At 35.5% G+C, this 22,702-nt stretch overlaps 1 protein-coding gene across 1 annotated transcript in view; it reads right to left on the bottom strand.

Moving 5' to 3' along the window:
• Positions 1–4,349: 4,349 nt before the first annotated feature.
• LOC108738547 (headcase protein) overlaps positions 4,350–22,702 on the bottom strand; it is a 123,006-nt gene continuing 104,653 nt past the window's right edge. The window contains exons 3-5 of the mRNA XM_018472011.1: positions 8,845–9,033; positions 8,373–8,558; positions 4,350–5,810 (exon numbers count right to left, since the gene is read on the bottom strand). Of these exons, the coding sequence (XP_018327513.1) occupies positions 5,631–5,810; positions 8,373–8,558; positions 8,845–9,033 (555 nt within the window). The 3' untranslated portion in view covers positions 4,350–5,630. The remainder of the gene's footprint in view (positions 5,811–8,372; positions 8,559–8,844; positions 9,034–22,702) is intronic.

Here is a 22,702-nt window from a genome sequence, read left to right as displayed (position 1 = left end):
ACATAAATTTCCATCTCAACGTATAACACTTCAAATATTTAAATATATCTGTAGTAATATATGTTGTATAAATCTACATGTAATTGAAAACAGCGAGGGAGCGTCCAGCCGGGCTACTCTCTACATTCAAAAAAGACGCGCCCCGTACATCGGGGCCAACGTCATCAGAACTACAACACCAATATAATAAGTGCGAAAAATTTAGCGATAGAGCAGTGTGACAACATATAATAATATTTAATAATTGTTTTTTCGTTTTGTACTTTGAAGGGAAGAAAGCAGGGATAGTATATATTTTTTTGTAATATGCATATGTATGTACCTGTGTCGTTTAGTGTATGTATGTATGTATTAGCACAGTTTTTTGTTTTAAAGGGGTCTGTGAAAGTAACAATTGAATGTTGCATGAAGACCTGTCCCTATGTATTGTTGGAATTTAAACGTTAATTGTTACGATTGTAGAAGGGTGGAGAATGTGGAAACAATTGTTTCTTTTGACGAGAGTTAAGGGTTAGAGGTTACGGGTTACCTAAAGTTTTGAATTGCATAAAAAGCGAAATAAAGGTAAAAAAACAAAAGAGCACACAACCATGAGCAACACGCCACTATATACATTGACATAAATATAAATTTGTAACACTTATTCTTACTGTTAGGTAGTAATATATTACGTTATGTACCTATAATACTAATGTAAAGAAAACTATACTATAATATTATAAAATATTGTAGTTTCCATTCAAATTTCGACTCTAAACCTAGGTAAATTACTATCACTGGCAATATTGTATTACTTTTTAAAATCACACTTGGAACCAGAATTCGAGTAATGTAATAATGATTTTTTTTTTTATTTATTTAGATTGAAGATGATGATTTCGATGATACTAATTATAATAAGTATAAAAATCCCGATTCCAATATATGGTAAAAAACTTACGCGTTACGTCTACATCCAATTTCTTTTTTATTTTAAAGCCAATCGTATAAAAAATATATATTATAGTATTTTATCGAATTTCAGTACAAAAACACTTAAATGCAGTCTGTACAATTGCGAAATTCTCAAACCTTAAAGCGCTACAAGTTTTACAATTTCTTTTGTTTCATTTCAATTTTGTTTCATTTTTTTTTTTCATCTCATGGTTGGTGACAAGCGGTTATTATGTGTCATAAAAAAGCGAAGAAAAACAACCGACTGACTCGACAAGCTACAATATATTGTATAGTGTTTTATTATTAAAGAAGAAATAAATTCGCTGGTGCTTCTTTGTTACTTCAATTCACGACCTTTTACCCTGATAGCACATGCCAAATTTTCTTATTATTACTATACATATTTATCAATAATAATAATAATAATAATATCGTATCTACAAAATGTGCCCCCGCGTGTATTTAACAAAAATTAATTATTTCTCGGATCTTAGACGTGCTTAGTAAGAAATAATGACTTTAGGCCACACTTATTTTATTGTTTATTGTAGTATGATTAATAATTTTAATTTCGAAATGCAAACGCGGGGCACAGACGACAGCAAACAAAGCTCCAGACGAAAAATTTTGTTTCAATAAAACGAAAAAAGAAGAACATCGTAAAACGCAAGAAGTTTTTGTTCCGCACACCAGCGCAGACGTGTCAATCGTTTCGTAGTCTACCTTAATTACGACATTATTAATTAGTATAGTAAGACTAACTGCATGTTCTAAAAACCTACACTTACTGACATACACTTATCATATCAAATTTAGAAAACGGTACGTTTTTAATAATTCGATTGGAAAAATTAGTGGGTATTATTACTAAATATTTTATATATATGTACACGATCGTCGATCGTCACACAATAATGTGGAAAAAAGGGAACATCGTAAATAGACCGTACATTATTATTATCATATAGGCCTTGTTTAACAACAACAAACATCAAACTCCCGCACCCACTTGAGTCTATCAAAAAAAAAAGAAGATTAAGCCGAAACTGCCAAACAAACGAATATCGATTAAATAACATATGAATGTATATCACAATCGTAAAGGTATGGCGTCTATTTCTATAACGTAAAATAAGATACGGTAAGTACAATAATTTTTTTTCTTTTTGATACTAATATGGCACGTTGAGAATTTTTTTTTGGCAAATACGAAAGACGAAGTTAATTAAATTCTTTTCAATAAAGAAAATTAAAATAAATGTGGACAAGAAAAATAACTTTAAAGAACGAACGGACGTTTAGATAATAAAATTATTTTGGAGGACTCAAGTGAGAGGGATGCTTTATCTTATTTTGCGGGGTGCATGCAAACTACCTAAAAATACGTTCTTTTAAGCTACAGGGTAGGGTATACACTAGGCACAACACTACAATATATTTATCAGCGGCTTAGGCTCACACATTCCGATTCGGTCGATGCGTTTTTGTTTACTATTTTATTTTTTTCTTATAGAAAGGAAATAGATGCAAAAGCCCGCGTGTAGGGTTCTCTTCTAAATAATCAACTAGAGAAAAATTACCAGCCCTGCCATGGGATATTATATTATCATAACCAACAAACATATTAATTATAATAACACCACCGTAGTAGTATTCTTTATTTCATATTTAACCCTTGCCTTTTTCTTTTGTTTTCTTCTTTTTTTACTACTGTGAGAGGTAGCAATGTAGAGAAATTGATTTAGATTGGATTACAGTAATAATAATAATAATTAATAATAATAATTAATAATCCGTTAAATAATATTACCTATAGACTTTTAATTAATTTTATTACCATTAACAGAACGAATATGTTTCTAGAGGATATTTTAATGGCAGTTATGGTTAATATTCCTCGTATTATCAACGAAAATAACTACATTTAAAAGTGGAACTTGGGGGTGGTAGACATTTCGCTCCAATTATTACTACTTTATTATTTCCAATGCGAATATCGGTAAAAATTTTTTTTTTAAAATTTCACTAACTGTAAAAATGTATTTTCCAATGATACACACATACACCGATAAAAAATAGTAAGAATTTTATAGTTTTGTCTGCTAAATGTTCACCACCGTCATGACCCGATATAATACTTAGAATTCCAAAGAACAAAGACTAATCCATTGACAGGAACTAATTTAACAATTACTTATATGATTTGTATAAAATTTGCAAAAGTAACGGATTTTGTACTCAAGCAATTTTCACTAATATTTTGCCACTTGCATCGCTCCAACAAAAGGCCCACGTCGATAAATCAAACATTTACTGTACTTATTAGTTACCAACTCTTTCATCGCATTGATTACGAAAGAAAACAAAAATTCTTATCAAAACTCACTACCAACTCGAAGTTAATTAATGATAAGAAAATGTTAAAAAAAACGTTTAAAATGTTGCAAGATTATCAGTACCTACCCAATAATAATAATAATAATAAAAAGTTTTAGATGTACGCTGTAAAATCACTTTAAAAATGAAAAATAAAATTGTACGAAGGCAGACGAAGTGGCAGATGATGTTGTGGCAGGGTAATCGACCGCCTTTAATCCATCTGAGATATTACGTTTTTGACACACGCACACTGCCCATTCACACCCCCCGGGAACGCACCAGCATCCCCCGGACATGCACTCCTATCAGTAATTATTGGGGAACAGCAACTTGGGAGAATTTTGTCACAGATATTAATTCATTCACATATTTCACTGTTTTGTTTTTTTTTTGTTGGCATTCGTTTGTTTCCGAAAAAAAAAACGACGATCTGCGTTATTGTTGCGTGTGGCTGTCTGTGTGTACATGTGGGTGTACTGGGGTGGATAAAAAACATGTATACCTATATGTACCTATAACAAAAAAAAAAAGAATGAATGAACAAACTCTGTGTCCGTATCTCACCTTTCACAAATAAATTCGTGATTCACATAAGAAACTGGATTGCTTCTTAAATTTCAATAATAATCGCGATTATTATCGTAATCATAATAATAATAGTAGCAGTAGTAGCAGTAATGTAGTGATAATAAATTCAATTCAATATAGACGATACCTCCTAAATAAAATGTTCTCGAAGAAAACTTAGTTAAAAGTATTGTACTAAATCACAAACTTTGAATAATAATAATAATAATAATAAACATTTAAGTGATTATAATTATACTAAATGCTAACACAACATAATAATATATTTCTACAACAATAAAAAATAAANCATATTAATTATAATAACACCACCGTAGTAGTATTCTTTATTTCATATTTAACCCTTGCCTTTTTCTTTTGTTTTCTTCTTTTTTTACTACTGTGAGAGGTAGCAATGTAGAGAAATTGATTTAGATTGGATTACAGTAATAATAATAATAATAATAAACATTTAAGTGATTATAATTATACTAAATGCTAACACAACATAATAATATATTTCTACAACAATAAAAAATAAAAAAGAGGGCGAACGCCACGACCCATAAATCCTTTTTTTTTATTCTGTCTGTCACTCATCCCTTACTAACGTTAGGAAAAGCGCTAAAAACAAAAAAAAGAATATCGGGGGGGCGTTCGCCCGTAATAACGAAAAACTGGATAAATGCCGTAAAATGCATAACAACTTAATATTTAAATAATAACTCTGTTCATTCTTAATCCGAAGTGGAAAAATCGACCTTTATCGATTTTTTTTCATTAATTATTAGAAGCTTACTAATTATAGATATTATGTATTTTAAAAAATCATCACTGTTTAAGACTTACACGAAAATAGAACTAGTTTAGAAAGCACCTATCAACTACATATACGATGATCTCTAGTTTAACAATAAAATGAAAATCTCGTTATAGTAAACATCAAAATTTCGATAAATCGATACACATAGATATAAATCGGACTATTATTGGAAAACCGAAATTTGGATTTCGAATGAACTCAAAAGTTTCCCTCGCATCCAGAAGAATTAATAATAAAACAAAAGCAACAAAAAAAAAACAAAACCAATTCTCCTATTATTTTAAGAAATATTAATAAATACTCAATTAGACTAAAAGATTAAATCTATTAAAACCTACGATACGCAGTATAATAAAGATATAATATATATACATGTATATGGGAGGGAGGGGTTGGTTTTATTAAATATGCAAGTCCTTCACGTAATCACGAACTAGATATATTAAAACTGTTTACTACACAGTTTGCCGACTTGATTTTGAAAAAAGAAAAGTTCCTGTTAATAACGACGTATCGAAATTATTTAACTAATTCGTAAGTATACCCTATAACGGGAGGGGGTCGCTCGTTATTATCATGAAAAAATATTGCCTAAACAATTTACACGGTTAACGTCAAGTGATGTGCTACTAAACTATAATTGTTATTGTTGTAATTTAATAATAGATATCTAAAAACAAAAAAAAAATTGAAAAGGGTAGTACTACTGTTTCGGATTGAGAATATACAGAGTGTCACACATTCGTAATAACAAATGAAACTACAAGTTTGTCTATCGTACACGGGTGGCGAGCTGGATGCGACAGAACTCGTCGAGACGAAGACCGGCCAATTCCCGCCAGAGCATCCCCAGGTCCAGATCGTACGGGGGGGATGTCTCTGCGGGTGGTGTACTGTTACGCGCGGCCTTCCTGGAGGCCGCGGGCTATGCCCACAGCGACAGCGATCGCTGCATGATCTGCTGCCGCGAGTAACAGTACGGCAATGCCTTCACGAAATGCGTGTCGACCGTGCGGCAATGGGGACACGAAACCATGTGGCTGTAATCGCTGAAGAAGTTTAGGCGCTGCGTCGGATGCAAAACGGGCTTATAACATGCGTTGCACTGTAAATAATAAAAAAAACTAGATACTATTGCAAAGCTGCATTTTCTTTTTTTGTTTTGGGGCATTGGCGTTTTGGAAGTCTGTACAAACTGTCCAATCACAGTATTCCAAACATTTGAGCATCACAATTATGAAGATGGTCTCTTTAAGGGACGTCCACGTAATTGAAATTTTCAAGAATTAATAACCAAAAATATCAATCAAAATCTTATTTGGATCTTGGCATTTTGAAATCGCAGATTTTTGAAAAGCCTGTACAAATTCCAAACATTTGAGCATCACAATTATGAAGATGCTCTCATTAAGAGACGTAAACGTAATTGAAATTTTCAAAAATTAATAACCAAAAATATCAATCAAAATCTTATTTGGATCTTGGCATTTTGAAATCGCAGATTTTTGAAAAGCCTGTACAAATTCCAAACATTTGAGCATCACAATTATGAAGATGCTCTCATTAAGAGACGTAAACGTAATTGAAATTTTCAAAAATTAATAACCAAAAATATCAATCAAAATCTTATTTGGATCTTGGCATTTTGAAATCGCAGATTTTTGAAAAGCCTGTACAAATTCCAAACATTTGAGCATCACAATTATGAAGATGCTCTCATTAAGAGACGTAAACGTAATTGAAATTTTCAAAAATTAATAACCAAAAATATCAATCAAAATCTTATTTGGATCTTGGCATTTTGAAATCGCAGATTTTTGAAAAGCCTGTACAAATTCCAAACATTTGAGCATCACAATTATGAAGATGCTCTCATTAAGAGACGTAAACGTAATTGAAATTTTCAAAAATTAATAACCAAAAATATCAATCAAAATCTTATTTGGATCTTGGCATTTTGAAATCGCAGATTTTTAAAAAGCCTGTACAAATTCCAAACATTTGAGCATCACAATTATGAAGATGCTCTCATCAAGAGACGTAAACGTAATTGAAATTTTCAAGAATTAATAACCAAAAATATCAATCAAAATCTGATTTGGATCTTGGCATTTTGAAAACGCGGATTTTTGAAAAGCCTGTACAAATTCCAAACATTTGAGCATCACAATTATTATGAAGATGCTCTCAATAAGAGACGTCCACGTAATTGAAATTTTCAAAAATGAATAACCAAAAATATCAATAAAAATCTTATTTAGGTCTTGGCATTATGAAAACGCTAAAAATTTGGTGAAGCCAGATTTTTAGCCTAGGCTACAAATTATGGATTTATCAAATTTGTCAGTCTTCCCGAAAATATGATAAGAGCTGCTTGAAAAAAGTGCCTCCAGCTGTCATACCTTGGAAGCACTTTAATCGAACCCTTTCATGGTCAAAAACGCTAAACATTTTTTTAAGACAGACTTTTGGCCTAGACTAAAAACTATGGACTTATCAAACTTACCAGTCTTCCTGAAACCTATCATGGTCAGAACTGGACTTGAAAAAAATATTCCAGCAACAAGTCATGGTATTTTGAAAACGCTAAAATTTTTTGAAACCAGACTTTTAGCTTAGACAACAAACTACGGATTTAACAAATTTGTTAGTCTTCCCCAAATCCATCATGGTCAAAGCCGGGCAGATCTTTACTGCTTCAAAAATGTGCTTCCAGCTTTTATACCCTGGAAGCACTTTAATCGAATCCTTTCATGACCATTTGGTGGGGCCTCAGTAAACAAATTACTTTATAAAAGTTCTTTATGTTTGTAATTCAGAAAGCTTCAAACTATTTCCTTTGAAAATGTTTCAAGTACTTTTGCTTAGGGATTTCAATCTGATTGTTTTCGAAGTACGTAACTGGCGATTTAAACTCCTTGTATTTTTAGGGCTTGGTGCTGTTTTTGGTGATGGCTCTGTCCAACTCTGACCATAATATTTCCAAACTTTGGGCATCACAAAATGAAGATAGTCTCGTTAAGGGACGTCCACGTAATTAAACTTTTTATGATTTCCATAAAAATCAAAGGAAATCTAATCTAAGCTTTGGCATTTTGAAAACGGTAAATATTTTGTGAAGCAAAACTTTTGGGATAAACTACAAACTATGGATTTATAAAACTTGTGTCTTCCCGAAATCCATCATGGGCAGAGCTTCTTTACTGCTTGAAAAATATACTTCCAGCTTTCATACCTAGGAATCACACTAATCTATCCCTTTCGTGGCCATTTGGTTGAACCTCGATAAACAAATTACTTTATAAAAGTTCTTTATGTTTGTTATTCAGAAAGCTTCAAACTCTTTCCTTTGAAAATATTTTCAAGTACTTTTTCTTAGGGATTTGAATCTAATTGTTTTCGAAGTATGTAAGTCTTTGGACTTAGGGCTTGAAGCTGTTTTGATGATCACTTTACTTGGCTCTGATAAAATGTTTTTGAATCTAACAATTATGATCTTCATCTAATGAGACAGCAATTTTTAAAAACCACTGTACAAATCAGTCGAAGGATTTTCCAGTTTAGGCTTTGACAAACAGGAAACGAATTTCCAAAAAACCTGGACGTTTTCGCGAAACATCAAAATAGGGATGAAAAAAAAAAAAAAACATTTCTCGTAAACACTGACCTTGATTCGTTCTGTACAACACGGCATGGCAGCGAAGATATCGTAGGAATACATGGTTCCCAAAACAAGTGAGGACCCGTCCCACTGTTGACCACAGAAACGGCACCTGATGGCACGACCCGGAGCCCTTTCCAAGCATCCCATGCAAACTGCTGTTAAAAACTGTGTGCGTCCCTCGCCCTTGACCTGCAACAACAGAAACACACCCTGCAGCCTTTTCCTTTACGATGATAATAAGTTTTAACGTCGACTTCATAATAAATAAATAATTAATGCAATCGAGGGGGGGGGTTATAAGTAACGGACATTATCTGAGAATTACACATAATAACATCTTTACAGCATCATTAAATCGGCTTTACTACTGCATGTACTACTCACAAAATTAATAGAATTTTTGATTAACTTATTCAAGGGGATGGCTCAGTGACTTTCCGAAGATAAAAACAAAAGAAACGTGGTAGACACTTACCTCTATACAGCTCTTGGCATGTTGACGTGGACTCAGGAAGAACGTCCCGTCGACCAAAGGATACCTGTCGAAAACTAGCATTTGTTCTTCGCACAGCACGCAGTGCACTTTGTTACGTCCCTGGGATGCCAACGTGGACAAAATGAAGCATCGCGTATCGTCGTTTCCATGATTGCCTTCATCTTCCGTCTGAAACAAAAGAAAAACAACGTTAGACAAGTAAAACCAAAAACAAAAGACTACTAATTCGATAAACAGAGAATCTAAATGTGGTATTGTAGTTATATTGTAAGTTCTCAGAGTGTTTACTCTGGTTTGCAATTGAAACATCACAATCAATCCCACTTCCTACCCTCATTTTGTGCAAACAGATATCAAGTAAATTAGAAACACATGATGGTAGGCGAGCCACTTGTTGTACCCTCTCTCTATTTGTCTATCCGTCTAATATCAGAGACAACTTTCTCGGGTAAGCATCAATCATTAATAAAGTAGTAGAGAGATCGAGGGAAGTTAGTTTATCGCTCACTATCAACAACTGTTTGTATAAGTGTAATCAGTTCCTACAAACATCCCAAACATTTCATTAATCCCGCATTTGTTTGCAAAGATCTCTGCAAATACGTCTCATACGTATCTTTCTGTTTAGATAGGACACGGCAGTTAAAGGAAAAACCAACTGGAATCGAAACTAAACCCAATTATACATTAATTTATCCAAAATAGGTTGTAAAAATCTGTTATTTCTATTTATATATTGTATATATCAAAAGAAAACTTTTCACTTTACAGTATTTACTATATTTTTCTTAATAAAAGCGCTTTTAACGAGTTTTATGGCTTCCCGCTCATTTCAAATTCAAACAATTTAAAAACTATATAATGGCCGACAACAATTGAATATCATAATGGCCGTCAAGGACAACAATGCAACAACAATTGAATACCATAATGGCCGACAACGTAAACAATGCAATAACAATTGAATATCATAATGGCCGACAAAGTCATCAATGCAGCAACAATTGAATATCATAATGGCCGACAAGGTCAACAATGCGACAACAACTGAATATCATAATGGCCGACAAAGTGAACAATGCAATAACAACTGAATATCATAATGGCCGACAAGGACAACAATGCGACAACACCTGAATACCAAAATGGCCAACTACCTATATATTTTGAATATATAATGTAATATCTCCGATATTAATCTTTCCCTACAACACCTCAGAGGTCTCGGATTAAACTCCGAAGTAATCATTTGCCTAAAATCCCCCGAGATGAAGATCCGAACTCAATATTCGCGTGTCTAGCTGTTAAGGGTCAATTCTTACTGCCCATTACGTTCCCCAATTCGATGCGATGCCCTCGGGCTAGCACCCGGTCCCATTTTCTGATTAAGCGTTCCAAAACAAGAAGCCGATTATTATCATAACTCCAGTTTCCATTAACGTGTGCCCATTAACGTCTTCTTAAACCGAACAGCACTCGACATACGGCCGAACCAACGAATATTACGCAAATCTGTAGATTGTAAATTCGCAAAGGGGAACCCCCCGAAAAGCTCAAGTACAAACACGTGAACCGAGTTAATGGACGGACAATGGTAAACTCCGCAGAATATGTTCTATCTGCATATCCTGAAGACAGATTTTATCAATAGCGAAAATTTTGCCTACCAAAGTAAGATTTTATTATCCACTGGGAGATCTGTGGAAGAGAAAGACTATTTAGAAACCGTTAGGAGGCACAAGCATTTTCAGGTCCTTCTGTATCCATTAGACCCAAATCAGGACACCATCAGTTCACCTACTGGCCGCGAAATCGTTTAGAAATTTGCAACACATAGAGATTATTCAATCACCGAATATTTATCTTTTGTATTTATTTGTTATACATTTTCTTCTTACGTTGGAGATCGAAATGAAGGTCCTTCTATCTCCGATGCAAGATGTAAAGTCTGTATCTATTAGACCCGCATCAGAACACCATCAGTTCACTAACTGCCCGCGAAAGTCTTTACAAATTTGCAACACATCGAGACTATTCAATCACAGAGTATTTATCTTTTGTTTTTATTTCTTATACATTTGCTTCTTAAGTTGGAGAGTCTAGACAATAATTCATCGGAATGAAAAAATCCAGGTTGTTGACACACCGTATGTATAGAGATATAGAGACACAACTTTTCTTCGTAGCTATTGTGGCTCAGTACCTACTACCTGTGTACGACGATGGAAGATAAATGGGAGTCACGCGAATTGGTAATTTACATCGGCCCGTAAAGGCGAAACAATAGTTGGGTCATTAGCAGAGTCTTGAGAACAAAAGGGATGTATCTCTTCTCGTGTAGCCGTAAGTTACGCGGCGACTGTTTCGGGTCGCGCCACATACAGCCACGGCCAACAGTGGCTCGGTGGTGTTTGTTCGACGAAGTTATTACATCCGCTTTCGTCTTCTGATTAAGCCTTTCGCCGGATATTATAGCTCGGAGTAAACACTTGCAAAGCACGCATCGGCAACCGAGGAAACCCTCTTCGGGCCAATAGTGCCAAATTTATTGGGGTATTAAACGTTCGCTTGCTTATCAGTAAACAGCGCCGAAGAAAAACATAGACACTAAAATGTAACTAAGGACACGATCAGGCGACATAATTAATTTAATAAATCTTGGCTTATGTAGACATTCCTGACGAACTTTCCGAATTCTCAAAACAACTGTGTTAAAATGACCACCAAATAGTATCAACATCATCCCCCTTAAAAGTGTTGTCGTAGTTCTCTCAAACTGGGATAAATGAGTATCAACTTTTAATTCTGGTTAGATCTCAATTGGAGGATAATCGTAATCTATTTATCTATAGATCATTTCATCCTCTTAAGGTCGTCAGTCATAAAACTGGTTGGAAACGCACCTCCACTCCTTCCTAGCTAATCTTCGCATTTCCCTAAAACTAGAACATCCCACATGCTTAACTATTTGCGAACAGTAATCTAATCTAGGTCTACCTCTACCCCTCCTAACTCCTGTTTCTGCTTCTAATATGTCTCTGACTGGACCTTCATGCCTGAGGTGTCCTACCAACCTATCTCGCCCATTTCTTATTGACTTCCATAGAGTCCGCTGTTCTTCTAATCTTTCTAATACCTCTTCATTCTAACCTTCTCTGTCCACGATATCCTCATCATTCGCCTGTAACTCCACATTTCGAACGCTTCTAACATTTTCTTTTCCGCCGCGCCAACCGTCCATGTTTCGCACCCGTACAGCACCGCCTTCAAACATACACCTTTAACAACCTTTTTCGAATTTCCAAATTAACCGTTCGCGACCATAGAAGTGACTTCTTTTTATTGATGGCGACTCTACCCTGCTCTATCCTCTGCTTTATATCCCTACTACTCCTTCCGTCCTGACTTATCTGACTTCCTAGATACCTAAAATCAGCCACTTATTCTAATTTTTCGTCTCCTATCTTTATATTCGCTCTTTCCCTACTTTTTCTTCCCTTACATACGAGTATTTTTGTTTTACTTTCATTTGTTTTCATACAATATTTTTATTTAAAGCTATCTCTACCCTCAAAATTAATATCAGGTTTAGTGGCTTCAAAATTGTCGATCAAAGTTGAAACATCATCCACACACGCCTTTTGCACGGAAGGCGCTGTTGGGCTTGGCTTTTGGCTCGGTTTGTTTCTTTGCCGTTTAAGATGAAAATTCGCGAAGTCATTATGCAAATCCCACTTTATCCATCATAAGGACGTGAGTAAATGACAATGACAACGAGGCATGACTAAGCTTTTATGCTAATTTACAGTACAAAGCTTCCCAAATTAGCCTGTCACAAGAATCTCGAGCTACCCTCTATCGCAAGTTAAGGTACACGTATGTTACAATAGCTACACACATCTACTAAAATATCGACGACATCAAAGTCTTTGTTCTCATTATCTCTTCAAAGTAAGAGAAATTTTAAAAGAAATGAAAATAAGTTAATTTTCCTCTTATTTTATATTCAATGTCACTAACAATGCGGAAACAACTGAATATCAAAACGAGCGGCAACAATTGAATGCCGCAATTACAGACAAAAATTGAACATCATAATGGCCGAGAAGAGTAGCAATACAATAACAATTGAATACCAAACTGACTGAAACAGCAGCAATACAACAATTGAATATGACTTCTTTATAATTATGAATCTAGCGATAGCACAGGACAGCTACCTTTATTTTATTTGAAGGTGTATCCAAACTTCCCTAGTTGATCTAAATTAGTTTTGGGGCTGAATTTAAAATTTTATTCGTAAGGGTGTGTAGTGTGCCCCGAAAAAAATTATCATTTTAATAATACTTTTCCTTCAGCATTCGTTCACGTTTCGGAAACCTAAGTAAACATTGCGTTAGCATACCTACCACCAACAAGCAACGTTTCGAAAAAGGAAAACAAGCGTTCCGCGCGGTACAGCAACGTTTCAAATTCATTCAGTATTCCTCCAAATATAATCAAACAAGACAGACAATTTGTTTGGTTTCTGTATAGGGCCTATAAAAGCGACCGGCGGACAGACAGGTCGATAGTTGGGTAACAACGGCAGGTACAGTCAGTGTTAGCAGCAGTTTAAATATTTACACTCAGTCTGCCCGCTTCTCCGTTTTCTCCATTTTTCTTTCTCCATTCTTTTTTCATTCAGAACAAATGAACGTTTTATACAAAGATAAACTAACTAAAGCAGCAATTTCATTTCAAAAGGCACGCACGATCGGTCGACTTCCATATAAAGCACTCTATAATATATTAATCATAAAAGGAATGAAGCAAAATCGCTTGCCTAAAACTTAAATCGTTGCGACGGCTTTTTTTTTATTTCCCGCTCTCGTTCAAACAATTTAAAAAGTTTAATGGCCGACAACGGTAACAATTGAAAAACTGACAAAAGATAACTGTAATTTTCACTTTCAACTGCATTTGTTTCACAAAACAAAAAGAAGTGAATCAAAACTAAGCTATCTAATGGATTCTAAAGACGATGTTCGTCGTAACCGTCTACGGCGTGCTGATGCGATTCACAGAGATTGAAATCGCGATCTACAAATCACTGATCAAGAAATTCTGATTTGTTTTAATGGATTCTAGTTAATTTTTCGACACTTCTTTTTATGATATTTGTTTCGATTAGAATTGAAAGGTTGGAATTGGACAAAAAAAAAGAGGACGGAGCTATCGAAGCCGTTTTCCATTCGAAGATAAACTGTTACTGAAACGTTTTCGAATTCCCTAATGAAAACCTCAATTTCGTCGACGGAGCCGAAGCAAAAACGTAATAACAGAAAGCCAATTTCCTGTTGACAAGCTGCGACGTAACACTCTGACAACGTCAATCGACTCTTTCCTTTGTATCCACTTATTTCCGATTAAAAATCCCCGAAAACAGCCGTGACATAAAAGAAATAAAAAACTTTTCTCCTTCATTCCTTCTTTGTACCAATCATGAACTATCACCCAAAATTAATTACTCGAAATATTGCCATTCATCGATCGGATTTCGTGAAAATTTACTGCGAAATCAACATTATATCATATAGGTAAGCAACAACAAAACTTATACATCGACATTATTCAATCATCGAATATTTATCCTTTTCGTGTTTATTTGCAACTACTTCTGATCTAGCAAGAGAACTAGCATTCTTCAACTGTCAACCCCTATCGACAGTCAGATTTTTGTTATTTTTCATGAGATAGATCCCAACACACCATATACACGACCCCAGCAGTATTTTGACGAATTAGTAACCAAAAACCCACAACTTTTTTATTTACAAATCCGCTGTACCACACGAAGTGCTAAAGCACAATGGAGTATTCATATTACGGAGTCCGGAGCGCTACTTATTCTTTTGTTTGCGCTTGGCGCCTTTGGCACACTAGCACATTTTACGTCCATTAAATCTTTAAAAAAACAACACATTCATGTACTACATAAATACACTTGGTATCCGAAGTGTTCGTTTTTTGTTCATCTTTTACTTAAACAAATGCATGCGCGCCTGTTATACATATAAATCAAACAGGGCCATTTTTAATGCTTGCGGCCAGTTCATTAGTTAAAAATATGTGGGCTACACGACAAGGTCGCTCGTTTCTGGCACGTGGGAACATAAATACCTACACATCACATTCGTAATGGTGCTGGTGATGTAAAAAAGTTATTTTCTTTCGGAAAAAAAAGGAAAACAAGACAATCCCGTAATAAAACCATTCGGATGACACAACACATACGTGCGCATACATTTTTCTTTTCTTTCTTCGTTGAGGGTGCTCTTTGAAGCGTTATAAATAATCACGCGTACTAATTAACGGGGTTCGAAACATGTGCCGATGTTAAGATTCTTGGCGCCAGCCACTATTACTAGATTACCGAATTCCCTCTCCGAAAAGTTCTAACTGGAAAGGAAGTACGAGTGTAAGCAGCGTCGCGACGACGTGCGACATATCGGCGTCGAAGTTTTGACAGTGAGAAATTTTAGATGACGTGTCGAAAAGCACTGTTGCCAATATTAAATCGGTTATTTTCTTTAAAAAAACAATCATGCGATATGGTCTTGTAAAACAATTAATAAAACAAAAGAAAAAGCCCCATTTAGACAAAATTTGTGACGATCGGCATATTTTTATTTAAGTAAGAACTATACATTCAACTGTTACAGCAAACAAAAGATTACACAAAAACAATTGAAATCATTGTTTTGTAATTTCTTGGTGAAAGTTGACAACACTGTCATGTACTTATAAAGGAACAACAGAACGAAGAAGGGAACTCCCTTCGACGTGGACGTCGTTCCCTTCGGCAGCAGAGAACGGGGAGTAAAAAACAGAACGTTTCAAAATGTAAATGGGACGATAATTTGATTCTCTCAAAGACATCTCCATTTGTCAGAGAAGAAAAGACAGAACGCTTTGTTCGTTTTGAAATTGATGACGTAAAATTATTATTTGGACCGATGCGCCGACTCTTCTTTTGCGGCAAAGGGAAAATTGATGCTTTCAATCAAGTGTTTTGGGAAGAAACGTCGTCGCTTTTATAATTGAATATAAAGTGAACATTATCCATACGTAGGAATAAATGCCGTTGCTTCGAGGGTTTATTTAAATTACTCACTCCGTCATTTATCTCACAACCACTTTATTTATATACACATAATCATCCCTTTCCAACAGAAACAACAGAAGTTAATTCTATATGTATACAGGTAAGGAAAAACGTTCACCGAACAAAGAAGTTACACATTTAAAAAAAACTAAGTTTTACCCTTTGCTTTGCTCGCGTTGATGTCCCTCATTATGAGAAAACTCTACTACTTACTACTGTAACTACATTTAGCGCGTTATGCAAATGTTTAACGACAAACAAGTGAATGTTGTGTTGTTTTTGTTTTTGGCTTCGAGCAACAAACAAAAAAGACAGTCGAAAACGTCAAAATTATGACAGTCAAATGTTTCTTCGTTCACAACGGAATACATTCAATTTTACTGAATTCAAGTCCGGTTTTTAGGTAACCAAAGGGGATAGCAGATAATCCCGGTAACATTCAAAGACATAAAAGGAAGAAAAACTGGGCAAACGCCTTCGGGAAATAAGCATGATCCGTACGTAGATCTGTCGAAACAAAGCCACGGGAAAAAGGGGACATTTGTGGACTTTAGAGGGGACTTTGCCTAATCCGGATTGGAAAATACATAAATTTCGGATTTGGTCGGGTAATAGTGACCAGACATGCGACGCGAAATGTGGAAAATTCAATTCAACAAAATCTTTCGAAATAATACCGTATGATATAACCAACACATCTCTGACTTCCCGCTTTTTTCAAATTCGAACGACAATAAAAACAAAACAATAACAACTGAATATCATTAACATTAATAACACTGTGGTAACAATTGCACCGCAACAATATTTAAAAAAAAGTATGGATGCCTAACAGATACATTTACACCCTTGTAGTTCTCTATCCCTAATTATTTAATTATCGAAATTTTCATGCATTATCTACTCAATTATTCAATTCCAAAATATTTCACGATTTACGCACTTTAATCCCCGATCAAATTTGGTTAATGTGCGAAATCACTTCCGCAATTTTAGGAGAAGAGTTCCCCTCTACACCCCTATTCAATAATTTCCGCTAAACTCGAAAACGGCATTTTTGTCACGCTATCGCCCTGGGATATTTACAACCACAGATTGCGCCCGAGATTGCGCCTTCGGGGGGTTGGAACACGACCCCTTTCCGGTCGACGTACAATGTATATATCAATTGAGTCAAGGGTGTAAGAGAGGTGAGGACAATTCTTTTATTTATGGGTTGACATTCTTGCCCGTTGAGGGGTGGTATATATGTACGTAATACGTAGGAAAAGCCTTTTCGCGAAAAATATAACTCGCGTCGGCCGGTTGTCATAAATTCGCCCCCAGGGGGTGAGTTTTGTACACATTTCGTCATATGTTCACCCAGCAAATCTGCACATAATGTTTGATACTCGGCTGGAGCCCTCCGAGTCAGTTATCATGATTTACTTTGCTACACGTTTTTCTAAAAAAAGAGAACAACGATACGCGTCCCCCCTTTCTGTATCTGTCGCTGGCGCCAGGGGGTGGGATAGTTTCAGTCTTCTTCTACCGCCAAGGGTTATCTCGATGGGTCCCAACTAAACCCTTATTTATTAAAGGACATAAGTCGGTCGCAATTTTTATCCAAAATGGTCACAAATAAAAAGAACAGTAAACTTTCAAAAACCGCCCAGAATTAATAATTCTATAACTTAACACCCTTTCATAAGGGTCTATTTTTTATTTACACTGTTGCATAATTTTTCTAATGGAAAAGAACTATAGATATTATATCTTATATTGTAGATTATATACGTTTTGGTTTATTGGAAATGGCACCTCTGGGTGCCTTGGGCACAAGGAATTCATAAATAAAAGAGTTTTATGGATGGTAGGTAAAATCACAAGTCGCTCATATACGAAATGGACAATTTATTTCCCGCTAGACAGGGATAAAACAGAAAAATGTGAGATTCTACCCCAGATTAAAATTTATGAAATTTACACATGTGTCTGTGTGCATCAAAAGAATCCGATTTATTGAATAATTAATCAGTGAACAAAAAAAAAACGTAATGTAACGTAAAGAAGGAACTCATTTGTTTCGCAAAATCGATCTCACTTGCAAATATACATCGTCGGCACAAAGTAAGAAGATTAACGGTGCCTTTAATATTTGATTAGAAACAAAGGAGGCGCCGTCTGAATTCACGCTGATGCGTCCTGTCCTCCCTGCTTGCCGTACACTTTCCATGGATTACAGGGGATTTACCGAAAACTTATAATTAAATGATTTAGCTAGAATTACCACTGCGATTGTTCCTGAAACGTAAATCCAATAAGTAAACTTTGAACTTGATAATGATGTTGCTGACTACACAGCGCGCACTACATGCATTTTCCTAATTAAAATTTAAACGCACTTATCGATATGGCTTGTACTTCCTGCTTATTTCAAATTCAAAAGCTTTAATGACCGACAACAATGCAGAAACAATCGAAATTTAACATACGTCTCTCTAACTACATTAAGCGCGTTATTCAAATGTTCAACGAAAAACAAATGAATGTTGTATTATTGTTGTTGGCTTCGAGCAAGAAACAAACAAAAAAGACAGACGAAAACGTAAAAATAAATGATCTCATTTTAATACGCCAGTCAAATGTTTCTCCGTGAATAGCCCAGCTGATTTATTCTCTAGCATAATAACGCAAGACCAAATTCAAACGCCTGTCTTATTTCTTTCAGTGTAAAGGTCTCAATGGAAATTAGTGTTAGAAATGGCAATGAAAAGCTAACGCGAGGTGAGATATTCCTCCTGCACACTTTTTTACACAAATTTAAAAGGAAAACTTTGCAGTCCATTCTTCCGTTAATCGGACGTGACAGTTTGAAAAGTTTTCAGACGAAACAAGGCGAAGAGAAGCCGTAGCTTGCGGTTTACTACCCATCCAACTGTGTGGGGTTTTCAAAGGAACGCGAAAACACGTAGAAAAAAGGGCGTCAGAGAATGAGCTGTCAGGTTATAATTTTTTTGTTGGAAAAAAGAAGGGGGTTCATGTAAATTTTGAAGAGGAGTGAGTTAAGAGAACCGAACGAGAGTGTAAAGAGCTTTTTTGAATGAGCGAAAATGCTCCCGTTAGCGAAACGACAACGACTGCGACGCCGGCGACGCCGAGCGTCGCGCAATTCATTCGTATGGTAATGCAGTGCATGTTAAATAACTGTCTGCCTCTTTAGCGAAGGTTGGAATTAACGGGCGTCCAAAGGACCGACGGCTTTCATTCGAAATCGCAGTTAATATTCAAACGGCTCCATTTAAAATAGTATTCAAACGTCAAATGCAAAATTACCTACCTCTCCTTGTTTTTCAAAGCAGCCAACTTCATAATCGCTGCTTTACTTTTCAACAAAGCGCTAACAAAATCTCCCAAGCGCTGCATTAACTAACTACATTGGCGGCACCAATGAAACTTTTTATTTATTATTTTTTTAAACAATGTGAAGTAACATTCAATTTTTCACAGATTACCTCACATTAATGACGAAAAATTGTCTCTGCTGTTACGTCCTCGCCGGGAATCGAACCCAAGACATTTAGCATCACGCGCCAGTGCTCTAACCACTAAGCTACGAAAGGTTATAGCAACAACAAGGGCAACTCACATTAATGTTTAAACAATTCTATCAAGTATAAAGAACAATTCTTCAAATTACTTTATTCATTATCTTAAAAACAAACAAAATGCTAAAGATATTTTTACCCGTTTTACCCTTATCATCGTTGTTTCGTCTGAAATTGCTCTTTATATTATGGGAACGCTTTCAGTCTTTGTTCGAACTTGAATTGATAACGCGCCGTCTTCGCAATGAAATTGAAATTGAATATCGAATTCGTCGCCTAGAAATAGACAACATGAATTTATAAATAAACACAAAGTGCAAAGTTTGAATACAATTTTGTATAGGGAGATACCTGACGTAACTCCGTCGACGGTTCAACATTGCAGAGACATTATCGACTGCGGAATACGGGGGATTTTGTCGACGTATAAATTATTTTGTGATTCGGAAAGGTTGGAATAGTACAACCACCTACATGTCTGCAAGTACCGAAGGTGCTTGACATGAGTCGTCACGGAAATGAATTTCATTTGTTTGATTATCATTTGAATTCAACTGTTATAGTACAATATTCAAGTATTTTTCAATAATAAATTTCCAAATTTTTAATGTGTCAAGGAAGTCCTGATTGAAAAATTTTAAAGAAGCAAAACAAAAAAAGCGCAGGTTCGGACCATTTCTGTGTTAGCGAACGGTTAATTTGGAAATTCAAGATTGACCAAAATGTCGTAGGTAGAAGGGGTTAGAAATTAGGGAAACAAAGGGCACGATTAAAGGATAAGATAGAGAAGATGAGACATGAAAGGTCGTTTTAGAAGCAGAAACAGGAGTAAAGAGCTAAGCATGCATGATGTTCCAGTTTTCGGAAAATGCCCAAGATTAACTAAGGATAAGAAAGGCGGTAGAACCGACCGGTCTCCAAGGCTGATATTTTCTGGAAATGATTACATTGAGAGTGAAACTTTTTTAAATCATTTTCGTGTGATTTTACGTGTTTTTAATTCAAATTAATGCGATTTATTCATGTGCCTAAAAAGCTAACCTATCAGTTTTGAGGTCTCTCTTAAAAGTTAAAAACTTTTAATTCAATTATTCAGTCATCGTAATTCGTTCGTTGGCCGTTTCGGAAACGTTCCGCTTAATAGAGGAAACAGAATCGGGAAGTTCTCGCGCTAACTCTGACTGACAAGTAATTAATATGCCGTTATAACTTCGCCAAACCACTTACTAATATTCGCTAATGATGAAGAATTATCCCACGAATAAGTACCGAACTTTTGATGAGGTTTTATTAAACTGACGGCCGTTATTACCTACCATTATCCCCTAATAATGACGTTGCCAATTCCCCACAGTATTCCAAATTTTTCCGAAACTTTTACCATGCCACGCGGGGTATTCTAAATTTTTTCTTTTTTTTTTTCGAGATGTTTCATTACTTACATAATAAATACTGTCTGTTTACGGAGAAAATGAAAAAAGAAAATTTACCTAAACATTAAATCGATATTTACAATTATAATTAAAATTACAATTTCGACCCGAATTTCTGAAAACAAAATCCCAGCAGATATACATTTACTAAGTATTTTAGTTTAGATTACAAATTTAATTGCAATAATTCATCATCATCATAGGGTCGTCAGTCCTAAGACTGGTTGGACACGCACCTCCATTCTTCTTCCTCATGCCGAGCTAAACTTCGCATTTCCCTAAAACTAGAACGTCCCACATCCTTAACTATTTGCGAATAGTAATCTAATCTAGGTCTACCTCTACCTCTACCCCTCCTAACTCCTGCCTCTAATATGTCTCTGACTAGACCTTCATGCCTGAGGTGTCCTACCAACCTATCTCGCTTATTTTTTATTGACTTCTATAGTCAGTCCTCTGTTCTCTTATTCTCTCCAATACCTCTTCATTTCTAACTGTCTAACTGTAATAATTAAGAAACTTGAAATAACTTTTCAAAAAGCATGTCAAAATTGGGATTATTACAAGTTACCTGATAAATTTTACTATTTCTACGGAAAATTCAGTCATTTACAATCGAAAATTGTAATTCTCGCTTTGCCATGAAAATTAGTTTTCCCCTAGCCTACGGACTTCCCCCAACAGGCACCTCTATCAAAATATTCTCCCAAAAAACTTGTTCCGTCGTCAAATAGAGAAACCTCCCTTTTTGGAACACTATTACAGGATAATATATGTTCCCGCGGACTATCCTGAAGGCGACAGCTATATGTATGTATACTTACAAACCCATACTCGATATTTTCGTGTTTAAGCCGTCGGTGAATTTTCAAAATTCATTTTCCCCGAAGTTCAGTGGCCGATCTGGTTTTGACAGCGGGGTCTGCTGAAAGACTCGAATTTTATTGCACCTATGTACCATGTATAATGCCATCCATGTCTGTTTCTGTTCAATTTTTTTTGTTTCGTTCTACACTAACCACTCGCCGATATGCGAGACGACAAACATTTACTGTAGCCACAAAGGGTTTCGAAACGACAAAAAAATGAGAGCGACAACGGTCAACTGCAACCTGCCCTGTACAGACCGACGGAATCAATAAACGCGAAGTGTATTATTATTTGGACGACCAAGTTAATCAAAAATTTATTCGTACGTCTGGCCACCGCTCGGCGAAAATGTCAGCAAAGGTTGCTTGAGGGTGGTTTGTCTAAGTCAAAGTTCAAGAACACGACATAAAGGTGTACCTAATAATAATGCATACACACTCGTTAGAAAATACAACAAATGGCGCGGTAAACGCCATCTGTAGTAAGATGCTACATTTTAGGATTACGTTTGAATACAGTGTAAACTCTTTATAACTTCACTCGATTTAACGACAAACTCCTTAAAACGTCGAAATTGCTTGACTTTGGTTGGTTTACATTGTTTTCTATACAATATTACACTCTATATAGCGTCACGCCCACTCTATTCATTAAGCAGTACTGTCTAAGTTGCCGAAATAGATAAGAACTGCAACTGTGTACGTTGTTGAAGAAGACGATCCTGTCCCTCCACCAAGCATCAAACAAGCACTTGATGCAGCGAAACTATTAAAAAAATACTTTTTATATAATCAAATTGA

The sequence above is a fragment of the Agrilus planipennis genome, unplaced genomic scaffold, assembly GCF_000699045.2.
Source record: "Agrilus planipennis isolate EAB-ADULT unplaced genomic scaffold, Apla_2.0 scaffold154, whole genome shotgun sequence".
Classification (NCBI taxonomy): Eukaryota; Metazoa; Arthropoda; class Insecta; order Coleoptera; family Buprestidae; genus Agrilus; species Agrilus planipennis.
This window is presented reverse-complemented; position numbering and strand designations above follow the sequence as displayed.